The sequence below is a fragment of the Elaeis guineensis genome, chromosome 7, assembly GCF_000442705.2.
Source record: "Elaeis guineensis isolate ETL-2024a chromosome 7, EG11, whole genome shotgun sequence".
Taxonomy (NCBI): Eukaryota; Viridiplantae; Streptophyta; class Magnoliopsida; order Arecales; family Arecaceae; genus Elaeis; species Elaeis guineensis.
The window spans coordinates 24,435,288-24,451,697 of NC_025999.2; the positions used below are offsets into that span (position 1 = coordinate 24,435,288).

Sequence of the window (16,410 nt, forward strand, 5' to 3'; positions counted from 1 at the left end):
GAATGATTACTTCTCTTCATTCTTTTAAAGTAACTCATGTCTATCAAGAAGTAAATAGTGCAGCTAATTAGGTTACAACTTATATGGCTAACATACTAAAACCATATTATGGAACTCTACAATGGCTCCTTCCATACTTTTAAATCGCTTACATATTGATTCTAATGGTTACATTTATTCAAGGAATGGAAAATATATTCATTTTACAAAAAAAAGGTATAGCCGAAAATTTAGACTGGTTAAATCATGCACATATAGGCCTAACCATGATTTGATGCCAATCATGATAATTGTGGATGAAAATTGACATTGATATAGTCAAATGAATCATTGATAACTCTCTGAATGCACTGTATTACAGCATGCTTAAGTAAGAGATCTTGGCCTTTAATCAATAGTCACATTGTAATAAAATAAGGTATAACACATAGAGCATAGCCCTTATGGCTTCGCACAATAACTATCAAAAGAGGAACTAAAATCCTTCAGTGCACACACCAGAGAAGATGGTATCGAGCAATGTACCTTTTCTTCCGTGAATCCTATTGCATTCATGTTAAAGTCGAAACTAAAGAGTCAAAGTGGGATGGGACGACTCTTTCTAATATCATGTGTCCATTCCATGACTTAATATAAAAAAATATATATATAAAGTGTCATCCATGTCCCTCTTTTCTTCCTCCCCAAGCCATCCTTCATTCTCTGTTCATTTGCGAGACTTTCCTCCTTCTCAGATTCTTATCTCCTTCTACAAAATAGTCTCTTCCTCCCCATGTCATCGATACACAGTACATAACCAATGATATACATCTAGTAAATCAATCACCCAAGAATCCATACCAACCTCTAGGTGAATTGATATACTATTTCCAAAACATTATATTCACTAGTATATAATATATGTCTAAGTGTTATACATTCGATGAGTTTCTGGTATATACTTTAAACTTCTTTGATATATACAAAGTAACAATCTAATAACACATCCAGACAAAGTGATATATAGTTTTCAAAATACCATGTTCACCAATACATAGTACATATCAAGGTAGTATATATTCGATAAATTTTTGAGATATTTTAAATTTTTTTTATACATATCCAATAACAATCTAATATATATTTTTAGACAAATTGATATATAGTACCAATGATATATACTTAGTGATTTTTGATATATTAAGCTCCTTTGATAGATGCCCAAGAGTGATCTAATACATGCCTCCAGAAAAACTAATATAATAATTTTCATAGTATATATAGTCTATAGCCACGTGATTTACTTGGAATGGATGCCTTCATAAAAAAAAAATTGGAAGGAGAGAAAAGGACCCGAAGAGGAGGAAGACATCGTAGATAGATAGAGAGGGAAAGTCAACTTGATGAGAAAGAAAAAAAGGGATATAGATGGGGCCTCATGCCACTTATTTCATAGCCAAACCAATTTGATGTGCATCCCAAAGAAACCTGATGTTTCCCAATTTGGTAGACCCATAATTCTAAGACAATTATCATGTGAACAGGTTTGATCAAGGCCAGTCCTGTTGTGCTAGGTCCATCGACCGGGTGGTCTAGACACCGGGAAGCCCAAAGGCCCAAGGAGGGGCAATCTCGTCATTATGTTGCCACAAAACGAAACCCTAGAGAGAATAAGAGGAGCGCGCCTACAAAATGGGACCGCCGCGGCTCCCGTGGCAGGTTTCAGAGGTGAAGGGAGTCGAGAGCGCGATACTTCTCTGGAACGATGCAGATCTTCGTGAAAACCCTAACGGGGAAGACCATAACTCTCGAGGTCGAGAGCAGTGATACCATCGACAACGTCAAGGCCAAGATCCAAGACAAGGAAGGTATCTTTCTGCTCCTCCTCCTCCTCCTCCTCCTCCTTTTTCTTCGATCCGATCTGCTTTGATCTTCACATTTTTAGTTCATTTTTTACGATTTCTCTCTTATTTTCTCCAAATTTTAGGGGTTCTGTTTGATCTTCAAATTTTTATTTTATTTTTTAATGATTTTTCTCTTGTTTTCTCAAATTTTAGGGATTCCGCCAGACCAGCAGCGTCTGATCTTTGCGGGAAAGCAGCTCGAGGATGGACGAACCCTCGCCGACTACAACATCCAGAAAGGTTTTTATTTTTTTGCCCCCGTAGTTTTTTCTTTGTACTGGTTCTAGATCTCTAGGGTTTTCTTTCTGACGAGTATTTTGACTGTTTTGGTGATGTAGAGTCAACGCTGCATCTGGTGCTGAGGCTGAGGGGAGGGATCATAGAGCCCTCTCTCATGGCTCTGGCCAGGAAGTACAACCAGGACAAAATGATCTGCCGAAAGTATGCTATCTTAATCCCCACCCACCCCCGCGGCGCCGTCTTTCTGGACCAATGTTTTCACCTTGGAACTTATTTTTGTTTTGGCTAACTAAAATTAAGTGTTTGCCATGTTTGTTATGTGTATATATTGAGTTCTTTTGTTTTCTATATTAAAAAAGGTATGTAGGTTTGATGGCATGTTTGTTAGCATATGATGTTCCATGTTGAAAGAAAAAAAATGTCTAACCTGTTATTGGAACTATGGGCTATAGCCTGCATGCTTTATATGTGCTGTGAAGGTCACCATAGGTCCAAATATCTAGGCTCGCCTACACTTTGTCACCTGCTTTGGGTTTAATGGCAGTTGATTTTCACGGGCGAAACATGCCGCAAGTTTGTACATTAATGCCGTATGGATCCAAATATGATTGGAATGTTTTGTGCAACAGTTTTGATGCTTATAGAACTTAGTAGTATCCAGCCTTTTAATGTTTTGTTACTGTTATCCATTGACTTTTGTACTTTGTTGCTTCAAGTTGTTTTATGTTATATGAATGATACTACTCTAGTTATGTAAATGAAACATTGCTTCTTGTTGTCCTCAATCAGAATATTAATTGTCTGAGACTTTGAATGTACAATTTGGTTAGATAATGCATATTAAGATAGTGAAATCAAGTTTGAAACTTGAATGTCCTTCTATGGTACATTTACCTTTACTCGGCTGCCATACATCTCATTAGTCACATGACTATCTTTCTCCTTTTCTACAGGCTTGCCAATGGATTTCATTTTTGCAACTTAGTTTTTTGTTTTTTTATTTTATGCTCAGATATAATTTTCAATCTGCTTTTCTTTCCGATAATTTCTTTTAGTTTTATGTTTTTCTCTAGAAAAATGTATATTATGAGTAGGGGATGGTATTTTTGATCTTCCACCAGGCCTCATGGGACCTGAGAAGTTTGGTGGATCCCTGGTGTTTTGTCTCAGGCTTATTTTTTGTCAGTGCACTGTATTATATGTGGTGGTGATAGCAGCATTAGTTCAATTATGATAGCATGTTGTGGGTATTATTATAATTTGCTTGTAGGCAATTTAGCGTGGCCCTTAAGATCGCCTTCCTTTATATATACCATATGGAAGCGTTTCGAGTCATAGCTACGCAATATTGATGCACAGGTTCCAAAGAGTCCTTCTTTGGAACCTTTCTCTTTTCATTTTGCTTGGGAGGTTTCAATTTGACATCTGGTTTACCCTTGAATGTAAATCCTAAAGATGAGCTAGTAGCTTTCTGCTGCCCACCTTTGGTGGTTTTCATTTTGTAACCCTCCTGTCAGCGTGGTTATTGGATCTCCCATTAGATGGAAACTGAGAAATATTTTCTTTTTTCTGCATTGCTGTTCTTTCAATGAACATCCCTATTCTGATCAGTTTTATTTTAACTGATTTTAAATGTTTTGATGTATTCATGGATAATCAACATGCCCTTTTTACAACCATAAATATTTCAAAATATCTGGCACGAGCGATGAATCAATTAGATGTGCGAAGTTCTCTTATGAGCTAAACTTTTGAGGCTTATTGATATTCTGACCTGCCCATTCTACATCATCTATATATTTTAGTGTCTTACAAATATTTTTAACTTTATTTTTTATTTCTAGTTATCAACTAATTGATTCTACATATTCTAATGCATCAAAAGGACTTGTCCATCTTTTACCAGCCAAGTGTGTTCGAGAATGTATGGCAGGAGTGATGCGTCAATTGGATGTGTGAAGTGTATTGATGAACTCAAGTTTGAGGTTTATTGATATTCTGACCTGCCAATTGTATGTCAAAGCGGACTGATTGTGTAATAATTTAACTTGTAATAATTCAATTGTGGACGTGGGTTCCAGGCCTATTTACCATCCAGTTGATTTCACTTTTTTTAAAGGATAATCAATATAAGTTTAGAACCAAATATATTGGTTGCTAAAAATATGTGGGTTATCCTTTAAAAAATAGGATAGCCAATATATTTCTAGCAACAAGCATGTAAGATAAGTTGTGGCAGGAGTGATGAACCAATTAAATGTGTGAAGTTCTCTTGTGAGCTCAAATTATGAGGCTTATTGATATTCTGACCTGCCAATTATACATCAGAAGTACACTTTGAAACTTAAATAGGATTATGTTGTTAAGGTTGTAGATTCACTAGTTCATTTTGGCCTTTTTTGTGATTATCTGATTGTATTGAGTGCCTAAGTGGCTTATCTGCAATGGTTTGTCAATTTGTCATTCTTGACGAAATGGTTTAACGCAAAGTATCTGTCAAGCTCTGGGTATCTATACTAGGAATGGTTTTCAGATCCTTGTTATAATGATCAAGTTGAGAGTATCATAGAACTTTGAAACTATATATTGTAAAAACCCCTGGATAGAGTTATATATGAGATGAAACAACTGATATCTATCCCTATTTTCTGACCAGGTTATTTTGGTTTTTGCCAATTAGATCTCAAAATTTATTTCGACCACTCAGACAGTCTGATCCAACCCTAAAGGGATATTGTTTTTAGATGCTTTTGATGCATCCACTTATCCTTTTAAACATTACTTTCTCAATGCTATGCTTGTTGGTGGTTTCCCCAAGCAATTACTCGATTTGTTTTGATCATCGTTTAATCTTTAATTGTTTTTGAAAGACATTTGTGGATTAATTGCACTGGGTCAAGTCATAGCAATGATGAGAAAAGTTATTATTTTCCAATATTAGAGTCAACGTTTTCATGCATTTCTTTTCAGGACTACAACCTCTATTAAGCCAACTCAATTTCTTTCTTGACCATTTTTCATCTCACTCTGAGGGCTACCTTCATTTTGCACTAGTACATATAACTCTCATTATATCTTGTTTCCAGAACTCTTGATCAAGGAAATGTGATCTAATTAAAGAATTTCTTGAACTCTATCATGCTTCCTCCATTCTTGGCCTGCTGCAGCCTGTGATCCCTTGAATCCGACCCTTGTACTTCACCTATATTTAATGAACACAATTTTTTTATGTTGGTTGTGCTTTCATGTAATTAATCTTCTGAGATATGTCAAAAATAGAAAAGCGAATTTACTTAAATGACATTGCTGAGTTTGAGATATTTTCTCATGTGTAGGTGCTATGCACGGTTGCATCCAAGGGCTGTGAACTGCAGGAAGAAGAAGTGTGGCCACAGCAACCAGGTAACCTCCTCGCTCACTGTCCTTTTATCCTGCAATGTCTTGATGTTGATTTCATTTATGAACTGGATTGCTTTATCACTTTTTTGGTTGTCAGTATTAATGTGGATAATATTTCATTTTAACCTTGGGCCCTCAATTTAAGCTGTAGTCAACTTCACTTCTGGAGCATGTGTCTACTTTGGTTCTGTTAGTAAATCGTGGGATGTCTGTTTTTTCCGGTTTTGTGCTGTCAAATTTTTTGAAATAGGTTTTATAAAGACCAACCAGGCAAGAATTTCAGAAATTTGGGGCCTGTTTGACATTCTTGTTGTGTTTGGGATTTTGCTTATCTGCAAATTAGTGGCATACTACATGGAGTTCGATGCTGAATATGGTATTTGTTTGCACAATATTTCAGTAATTTCATGCATTTATTTTCACTTTTTTGTTGGAAGCAATAAATCCTTCCTACCAAAGGATTTAAATATTTTCACAAACGATTTAAAAAAAAAAACAAAAGGGTTTCATAACGAATGTTGTTCAGTCTAGTTTATTTTTCTTGTTAAGAGTTTTAAGAACAAAAACAGAAAACAAATGCAATACCGAAAAGATCCTCAATTGTTTTAGGTTTTGTTTAAACTTTTTTTTTTTTTTGTTTTTTATAATAACCTGACAAACATAACAGCCCCTGAATCATTGTCTCACAATGAATTACTCTTTTGCAGCTGAGGCCTAAGAAGAAGATCAAGTAAATGCTTGCATGGATGAAGTTCATTTTGTTCTTGGAATTCAGATCTTTTATTAGATTAGCTTGGAATTAAGACTTCCATTTTCCTAATTATATCAATGACAGACTACTACTTGGAGCTTGTTTTGAGAACTATTTAGTAGTTTTAACCGATGAAGTTGGAAAAAAAACAAAGCTTTTTGTTGAATTTTAAGTAGATTTTTGCTTTATTGTACTTTCGGTGGTCTTTCTTTCGGAATGCTTGTTACTTCAGCTGAAAAAAACGATGCAGACTGGTATTCCCCGTAAGAGGAGGGGAAAAAGTTAACCTTATTTGTCAACTGCTTACGTCATGCGCATATGAGCAGTGCCTCGCATGCACCAGGTTCAGTTGTCCCAGAGGAAAAGTTAACAGAGTCCCTCGTGGGTATTTTTGAGTGATGCGATAAGCTCAGAGCACGTTATGCAGTTTGTCCGATCTTCTGACTTGATCTTTGATCGTATGGTTAGTTACTTAGATTTTTTCATGACTATTTTTTGTGATTGACATATATGTGAGGTCAAAGCGGTAGATGATGAATTTTCAAATGAAATTTTTTATTTTGATCTTTGTGATGCGATGCGAGCTAGAAGTTTAATTTTTATCCACTTCATGAAGCAGTTGATAGCAATGTGTATAAATTTTTTATGATCTGTCGTCTGGGGAAAAGGATTGAAAATGTTTATTCTCCATTATGCGAATGATCAAGGGGCATTGATTAGGATCAAAAGCATGGTTGGTTGGTATTGGATGTTGGTGTTCTGTTGGTATTGGTCGCAATATTTGGTTAATTTTGTTGCATTCTTTTACCTCGTGGGTCAGTAGTATTTTTATTGAAGTATTTTATAAATCAATGCTGTCTCCTTAGTAATTGCTGCATATTTCTTCGAGTATCTGTGATCAGCTTCAGAAAGGCGCAGATATCTTAGGATGGGGGGAGGGAGAAAGATTTTTTATACAGCTTTTCTTCATAGAGAATATAGTGTGGTGTTTAGTGTTTAATTTTTCGAGTCTTTTTTGAGTCCAGTGGTAACGTCCTATCTCTCAAGAAATAAATAAAGGATCCATCCAACTTGATTTAGTGTCAATTTGCAAGATCGAGACAGGCTCCTCGATGTTTGGTTTTTTTCAAGATTTTAAAAAAAGATTCTTTGGACAAGTCTTCCGGTGCCAAAGTCATGAGCATAAATAAAGGGTCGTCTTTCGAATTCTTCGATCTAAGTACTTGCTAAATATCGAAATTAATGGACACTGAAATTAAGTCTTTCACTTTTTATAAGTATCTCTTTATATTCTTTCTGTATTTCGTAGTCATCTTTTACTTGTCCCATCACTAATTGAGTGTCATTGTAGATTCTTGCTTTTGTATCTCGAGCTATTTTGCAAGTTTTAGCTCGATGATGAGAGCTTTATAGTCAGCTTCGTTGTTGGTGGCTAGAAACTTAAACCGCAAGGCATATTTGGCGACGAACCCTTCTAGCCCAATGAGTAATAAGCCTACCCCCAACCCAGCGGAGTTCGACAATCCATCTACATGCATGACCCAAAATCCCTTAGATTTGCTATCTAATAGATCTTCCTTGGCCGGTTCAGCCTCTTCATGGCCATCCTCCAAGATCGTGTATTGCTTCTTGAATTAATTTTAATGATTACAAAGTATTTGAAGGAATTACTAATGATTTTGATTTGGAAAAAGATTTATTGTATTTCAGAAGTAAAATCATAATTTTATCAAGTTCTGATTCGGAAGCCTCAAGAGCAAGAGCAGAAGATTTGTAATCTATTGGAGGTAATTTCAATATTTTTGGATGTGTATTTTGAAAGAAAATCATGTTTATAAATTTGAAACGACCTTATAAATCGACTCATGGTAAAAGGGGTTGAAAGGCACGCTGAATTCTTTAACTGGTACACTCTGTGAGTCGACCCCATGAGTCGATCTCTGAGCATGAGTCGACCTCTATTGCTGTGCAAGCCAAAGATACAGAACTGTCAATTTCTGTTCTGCACCATATGAGTCGACCCCATAAGTCGACCCCTGTGCATGAGTCGACCCTATGAATTGACCCCTGCGACGGAAAAACTTCGCAATAGCTAGTTTTTAGCTCATTTTAGCTGCATTTAATGTCCATTTAATGTGCTCCAACGGCTCTATTACAACTTAGATTACTCTCCACCATTATTTAAAGTTATAAAAGACACTCAAAGGAGGGAATCAACAAGGTTTTGAAAAGGTTCTTCAAGCATTCATTTCAACCCTAAGCAAGAGCCCTCTTAAAAGTTCAAGAAGCTTTTATTTCAAGTTCATCAACCCCTCAAGAGCTCATTCAAGTCTTCAACCACCTTGAAGCAAATCAGAAGAGCTTCGTTTTTATTGTGTAAAGTGTATTTAAAGCTTTATTTGCTCATTAAAGGAGCTACATCTGTATTTCTGTGTGATTAACTGCTATACTCTATTTTGAGTTGATATTTTATTTTGGAAGGATTCCAAAATGTGGAAAGATTGATTCGAACCTTGAATTGGATTGTATTGGGTTGGCTTGTATCCGAAAAATAAGTGTTCTAGCTTGGAATAGCTAGAGTCGAAGGTTCCGACGTTGTATTCAGGTTGAATACGGTTTAGTGGATTTGAATTTTCAAGTAGGAGCTTGGAGAGTGAACGTAGGTGCAATGTTGGCACCGAACCACTATAAATCTTCTTGTTTGTGTTGTGCTTACTTGCTCTCCTTTTAAATTTTCTTATCTTCTTGCATTCTTGCATCCAGCTTCTACCCCTTGCATAAATTTCACTCTCTACATTTATCCTACTTATTATTATAAAATTCTCATAGTTGTAAATTAACTTTAAATTTTTAAAAATCCAATTCATCTACTCCTCTTGGGTTGCATAGCTGGGCAACAAGTAGTATCAGAGCTCAGTGCTCTAGCCCTACTTTGATTTAACTATCAAAGAGCTAAAGATCTATGGCAACTCAAGTTGGTGCTTCATTAGCCGAGGGGCAGTCCACCAACCGACCTCCACTTTTCAATGGGTCAAATTATACCTATTGAAAAGCTCAGATGAAAATCTTTATTCAAGCACTTAACTATGATATGTGGAGTATCATAGTAAATGGACCACACATACCCACTAGAATAATTGATTGTGTGGAATCAACCAAATCTGAAAAAGAATGGGATGAGGTTGATAAGAAAATGGCTTAACTAAATGCTAAAGCCATGAATGTTTTGTATTGTGCTCTAAATGCTAATGAATTTAATCGTATTTCAACATGCATGTCAGCTAAGAAAATATGGGATAGATTAGAAGTAACTCATGAAGGAACTAATCAAGTGAAAGAATCAAAAATCAACATGCTTGTGCATAAATATGAACTTTTTAAAATGAAGCATGATGAATCAATAACTGAGATGTTTACTCATTTTACTGATATTATTAATAGTCTAAAAAGTCTTGGTAAGTCTTATTCTAACAGTGATCTTATAAGAAAGATTCTTAGATCTTTACCAAGGACTTGGGAGGTCAAAGTGACCGCAATCCAAGAAATCAAAGATCTGAATATCTTACCCTTGGAGGAGCTTCTAGGATCACTGATGACTTACGAGCTAAGCATGAAACAATACCAAGAAGATGTCAAAAAGAAGAGGATAATTGCCTTCAAATCCACTACTCAACCTGATGAAGAATCCGATGATATAGAAAATGAAGAGCAGGATGAAGAAATGTCCCTCGTTACTAGAAGATTTAAAAAGTTTTTGAAGAAAAAAAGATAAGGAATGAGGAAGAGGCCACCTACAAATGGAGAACATAGCAAAGAGAAGGATAAGGAGCAACCCCTTATTTGTTATGAATGTAAGAAACCGGGATACTTTAAGTCTGAATACCCACAACTGAAGAAAGGTCCCAAGAAGTACAAGAAGAAGGCCATGATGGCTACATGGAGCGGAAGTGATGAGTCAAGTTTCGAAGAAGAAGACTCAAATGAACAAGCCAACTTGTGCCTTATAGCACATGAAAATGAGGTAAATACTGAAACTCCTATTGACTTTATCTTTGAAGAACTTCATGAAGCGTTTTATGACCTAATTGATGAACTAAAGAAGCTAGGGGTAAAGAATAAAGAATTAAAATTAAAGAATCAATCTTTACTAAAAGAAAATGAGAGTATTTCAAATGAAAAATCAATCCTGTCTCAAGAAAATCTGAACTTAAAAAATGAGATTGCCAAGTTAAAACCAATGGTTGAAAAGTTCACTTTAAGTTCAAATAAACTTTACATGATACTTGACAATCAAAAGGCCATTTATGATAAAGTCGGTCTTGGATATAACCCTTTAAAGAAACAAAAATTTTTGAAAAATATCTTTATAAACTTATCATACAAAAAGTTTTCAAATATAACTTACTTTAAATGTGATAAAATATGACACAAATCATATTCATATTTTTCTAACAAATCTAAAAATTTCAATGTAAAGAAAATATGAGTTCCAAAAGGAACCATTATGACTAACCAAAAAGGACCCAAGAAAACTTGGGTACCTAAAGTCAAAACATGATTCTTGTGTATAGGTGTGTCTTGCATCCCAAGGAACAAATCGGAGATGGTATCTTGATAGTGGTTGCTTAAGACACATGACTGGTGATGAATCCCAATTCATCACACTTGCTAAAAATGGAAGGATGGTCACCTTTGGAGACAATGGCACAGGAAAGATCATCGGTTTAGGTAACATTGGTATCACTCCCTCCAAGTATATTGAAAATATTTTATTAGTAGATGGTTTAAATCATAATTTATTAAGCATCAATTAATTTTATGATAAAGGATACAAAGTCATTTTTGAATCTTTAGTTTGCATTGTAACTAGTCCTATTAATGAAGGCATTAAATTTGTTGGACATAGACATGGTAATGTTTATATGGTAGATTTGAATGATCTTTCCAAAATAAACATGCAATGCCTAGTTGCCTTGAATGTCAAGATTAATGAGACTAGTTGGCTTTGGCATCGTAAGCTTGCACATATTAGCATGTATTCACTCTCAAAACTTATTAAAAAAGAATTGGTTATCGGCTTACCCAAATTGAATTTTGAAAAGGATAGAATTTGTGATGCATGTCAAATGGATAAACAAATACGAGTCTCATTCAAATCTAAAAATATTGTTTTAACTTCTAGACCATTAGAACTATTGCACATGGATTTATTTGGATCCACTAGAACTACTAGTCTAGGTGGAAAATGATATGATTTTGTGACTATTGATAATTTCTCCCATTTTACATAAGTCTTCTTCTTAGCACATGAGGATGAAACTTTTTATGTTTTCTCAAAATTTTATCGAAAAGTTACAAATGAAAAAGATTTTTCAATTCAAAATATTCGAAGTGATCATGGAAATGAATTTGAAAATCAAGATTTTGAAAAATTTTGTGATGAAAAAGGTATTGATCACTACTTTTCAGCACCTAGGACACCCCAACAAAATGGGATAGTAGAAAGAAAAAATAGAACTCTTGAAGAAATGGTCCGTACCATACTATGTGAAAGTAACCTTTCAAGATATTTTTGGATGGAAGCAATTAACACGGTATGTTACATATTAAACCATACTTTAATTAAACTAATTTTAAAGAAAACTCTTTATGAGCTTTGGAAAGAAAGAAAATTAAACATTGCATATTTTCATATTTTTGGTTATCGATGTTTTATTTTGAACAATGGTAAAGAAAAACTAAGAAAATTTGATGAAAAATTCGATGAAGTGATTTGTCTTGGTTACTTCTCTTCTAGCAAAGCTTTTAGAGTTTTCAACAAAAGAACTTTAATAGTAGAGGAGTCAATACATAATGTTTTTGATGAAACTAACGATCTTCCTTCAAGGAAGAATGAAAGTATTGATGATGCAGATCCTCTTATAGAAAGGATGAAGGAGATCACTCTAAAAGACTCAACTATTCCAGATGATGAAGAACATGAAGACAAACAGGATGAGGAAGGTGAAGAACAATAAGAACAACCTCTAGGTACAAATGATCTACCCAAAGAACAGAGGTATGATCACAATCACCCTAAGGAACTAATCATTGGTGATCCTACACATGGTGTAAGAACTCGCTCTTCACTTAGAGATGCATTCAGTCATTTTGCTTTTGTCTCTTATTTTGAACCTAAAACTATAGATGTAGCTGAAAAAGATTATAATTGGATAAATACAATGCAAGAAGAACTTAATCAATTTGATAGAAATAATGTATGGACTTTAGTTTCAAGACCTAAAAATTATTCAATAATTGGCACAAAATAGGTATATAGGAATAAATTGGATGAATATGAAAATGTGATAAGAAATAAAGCGAGATTAGTTGCAAAAGATTATAATCAAGAAGAAGGAATTGATTTTGATGAGATCTTTGCATCTGTTGCTAGATTAGAAGCAATTAGACTTCTACTTGCATATACTTACTTTATGAATTTTAAGTTATTCCAAATGGATGTCAAAAGTGCTGTTTTAAATGGATATATTGCTGAAGAAGTTTATGTAGAATAACTTCCAGATTTTGAAAATCATACTTTTTTTAATCATATTTTTAAATTAAACAAAGTATTATATGGTTTGAAACAAGCACCTAGGACTTGGTATGAAAGGCTAAGCAAATTTTTGCTTAATAATGATTTTTCAAGAGAAAATGTAAACACAACCCTTTTCATTAAAAGAAATCAAAATGATATATTAGTTATACAAATATATGTTGATGACTTTATTTTTGGATCTACTAATGAAACTCTTTGTCAACATTTTGCTAAGCTCATGCAGGGGGAGTTCGAGATGAGCATGATGGGAGAACTTATATTCTTCCTCGGACTCCAAATCAAACAAACAAAGGAAGGAATCTCCATCACCCAAAGCAAGTACACAAGAGAACTACTCAAAAGATTTGGAATGGAGAACTCCAAAGCAATTGGTATACCCATGAGCCCATCATGTAAGCTTGACAAGGATGAAGGAGGTAAAAATATAGACTTAAAATTTTATAGAGACATGATTGATTCTCTATTGTATTTAACTGCTAGTAGACCAGATATTATATTTAGTATTTGTCTTTGTGCTCGCTTTCAATCAAATCCGAAAGAATCTCACTTGAATGCAGTTAAAAGAATCCTTAGATATTTAAATGGTACACAAACTCTAGGACTATGGTATTCTAAGGACTTATCAATTGATTTGATAGGATATTCAGATGTCGATTTTGCTGGATGTAGATTAGATAGAAAAAGTACTAGTGAAACTTGTCAATTTTTTAGAGTTAACTTAATCTCTTGGTTTAGCAAGAAGCAAAACTCGATAGCACTGTCTACGGTCGAGATCGAATACATTACAGTCGGAAGTTGTTGTACTCAAATCTTGTGGATTAAGCAACAACTTGAAGACTTTGGCATCAAATTCAATGAAACTTCCATAAGATGTGATAACACCAGTACTATAAATCTAACTAAAAATCCAATTCAGCATTCTAGATCAAAACATATTAAAATTAGGCATCATTTCATAAGAGAACATGTCCAAAATAAAGATATAATTCTTAATTATGTTTGTACTGAAAAATAATTGACTGACATCTTTACCAAGACTTTAAGTGAAGATAGATTTTGTAAAATTAGGAGAGAACTAGAAATCTTTGATCCATCAGCTTAAGTATCTCTCTGATTCTAAATTCTTAATGCCAAAAATTCATTGAACCAAATCTATTGAGCTCAATTTTATTTTTCTTAAGAGCTCAAAAGCTCAAAACTATCATTCACATGATCAATACTTGGGTAAACATCCTTCTCTCAGAGTTTCAATTTTTTTAAAATTATCCCATCATTCTTTTGAATTTTTCTGTGCCATGAGTCGACCCCCAGGGACGACCCTAGGGCAAACTTGCAATTTTGTCAAAACCCTTCGGGCGCTCTCTTCTTATTGAAATTTTTTCTTGAGCCGACTCAGCCCTTCGTCTTCTTCCTCCCACCGAACTAAAAGCTCTCCATCTCTTCTCCCTCAAACCAAAGATTTTCTCAAATATCTCCTCCCATCGATTTTCACTCCTCAAATCATCCGTTAAGGAACCAACTTCCTCTCCTCTCCTTCCTCATTTGGGGTGGTTCGAGCTTGTCCTAGAATCATCCCCTCTTCTCCAAATCGATGATTTAACTCCTCGAATCCTTGTCTTTTTTCTTCCAAAATCCTTTCCTCTCTGCCTCACATTTAGTCTCCTAAGCTCCTTTCAAGTCTCTTTTGACCTAATGGCTCCCAAAACGAAGCTACCGCAAAGAAGAAAATCCGTTCGCGGGTTGGAAGACAGTGTGTGCAGAAAGAGATTAGCAACCAAACCCTCTTCTGCTTCAATCCCTGCTCCAGGTTATGCTTTAGCTTCCACTCAATCTCTAATCAGCCCAAGCAAGGTACCTCTCTCTGATTAGAAAGTGGAATCCGAAAAAAATATTGATTTCAAGTTTTTTGAAAAAGAAGGGTTCACTATTGGATCAAAGATTAAGTATCAAGAATGAAAATTTTACTACTCTTTAAAGAAAAATACTTATGTCGATCTAGTCAGAAAATTTTACTTAAATTTGAGCTATAGCAATGAAACAGTGAAATCTACAGTAAAAGGTATTGATATTATTCTTGATCCAGTACATTTGGGACAGATACTGCATTTGCCTTGTGAAGGCTATACCAATATGGAGCTCCCTATTAAAGAAGAAGAAATTAATATTATCTTAGGGAGAACCTATACTGAAAGTCTAAATAAATTGGAAGCAAAAATTTTTCTGTTGAGATGAGACTGTCACATCACTTGGTAACCAAACTGTTGGTCCCTAAGAGTGGTAGACACGACCTTCTATCTGGTAGGAACATTTGCATTATGTACCATGTGATCACACAAACCCCCCTGAACCTTCCCGCATTGATGTTTGAGGCCATGAGAAAATCCTGAATAGGTTCAAGGCTCACTTGCCTTTTGGTATGGCACTCATCTTAATTTTTAGAAGGTTCGAAATCAGTTTTGAGGGGGAGGCAGTTGTTAGACTATCTCATTCCGACACCATCAACTGCCACACACTGCATCATATGGATTTTCTAAGACTGATGGCAGTTGGACAAAGGGTGTTGAGGAGAGAGTGGAGGATAGAGCAGAGGAGGAGGGACCGTCTTCACCTCTTCATGATCACAGAGCATCCCCAGATATTCAGTTCATAACTGATCACGAGGCTGGTCCTTCAGAGTCTGTGAGGAGGTATGCTTCAGTTTCACAGTCAGAGAGTAGGGCACATCTTTCAGAGTTCAGACTAGCAGATAATTAGATTGAGATGATGTCCCAGCGTGTAGCCTCTATTCTATCTCAGCAGTTTGCCACTTCAGTCTTTGCTTAGAGATCGACATCCCAGGGTGACTCAGACCAGACTTTGATCTCTCATATTTCTTCTGTTTTTCAGATGCTTACTGATCAGTCGGTATGCATTGAGCAGCTTGAAGGATGTATTTTAAGATTGACAGGCAGAGTATTAGATTTGCTGGGGCAAGTATCAGCTTTAGCCCATCTCCAGCCGCATGAGGACATCACAGAGATCTCAAACCTAACTGCAGAGGCGGCTAGACTTCGAGGAGTCTTAGAGAGTGGTTTTGACTTCTTGAGGAGAGAGATCAGGGGCTCCAGTGAGAATGCTTCTACTCAGTTCAGTGTCTTGATGCAGTCTATATCGAGAGCCTCGGATCTTTTAGACACCATCAGACTTTTTCTTATTGCACAATCCGTAGCTTCTCAGGCTCCAAGATCCTCTCACCCCTCTACTCGTGCTGGTACCTCTATCCATGGCTGAGACAGACATGGTCGAGGTCGTGCTCGTGGACTTGATCCTACATCTCCTCATCCTATCTCTGATTCTTCATATTCTGATCCCTCTAGCCATGACATCTATTAGATCTAGATTAGTTTGTCTCCTATGTCTAGGATCTATCTTATGGGCCTTGTATTTGTTGGCTAATTAACTCTTGGATAGTTTCTATCCATGACTTTTGTATTTTGAGTTGATCATGTGTATTGGGACACCTTTCGTATTCAGTCACTTTTGAATATATATATATGTGT

General features: G+C 35.4%; 1 protein-coding gene and 3 non-coding genes across 4 annotated transcripts; all 4 read left to right on the plus strand.

Moving 5' to 3' along the window:
- Positions 1 to 1,641: 1,641 nt before the first annotated feature.
- Positions 1,642 to 6,466, plus strand: LOC105061466 (ubiquitin-ribosomal protein eL40 fusion protein). The gene is made up of 5 exons (XM_010945520.3): positions 1,642 to 1,847; positions 2,037 to 2,123; positions 2,222 to 2,324; positions 5,459 to 5,525; positions 6,230 to 6,466. Exons 1-5 carry the CDS (start codon positions 1,745 to 1,747, stop codon positions 6,254 to 6,256), a joined length of 387 nt encoding a protein of 128 aa, XP_010943822.1. The 5' UTR covers positions 1,642 to 1,744; the 3' UTR covers positions 6,257 to 6,466.
- On the plus strand, positions 3,818 to 3,906 carry LOC114912777 (small nucleolar RNA Z266). Its single transcript, XR_003798612.1, has one exon. It is a non-coding gene; the product is annotated as a small nucleolar RNA Z266 (small nucleolar RNA).
- On the plus strand, positions 4,048 to 4,135 carry LOC114912778 (small nucleolar RNA Z266). Its single transcript, XR_003798613.1, has one exon. It is a non-coding gene; the product is annotated as a small nucleolar RNA Z266 (small nucleolar RNA).
- Positions 4,352 to 4,442, plus strand: LOC114912776 (small nucleolar RNA Z266). The gene has a single exon (XR_003798611.1). It is a non-coding gene; the product is annotated as a small nucleolar RNA Z266 (small nucleolar RNA).
- Positions 6,467 to 16,410: the final 9,944 nt, after the last annotated feature.

Bases quoted from the DNA above. Each gene is read 5' to 3' on its own strand.
- LOC105061466 (XM_010945520.3), top strand. From the start codon at position 1,745: ATGCAGATCTTCGTGAAAACCCTAACGGGGAAGACCATAACTCTCGAG. The intron at 1,848-2,036 runs GTATCTTTCTGC...CTCAAATTTTAG, and splicing joins CAAGATCCAAGACAAGGAAG to GGATTCCGCCAGACCAGCAG. The intron at 2,325-5,458 runs GTATGCTATCTT...TCTCATGTGTAG, and splicing joins GACAAAATGATCTGCCGAAA to GTGCTATGCACGGTTGCATC.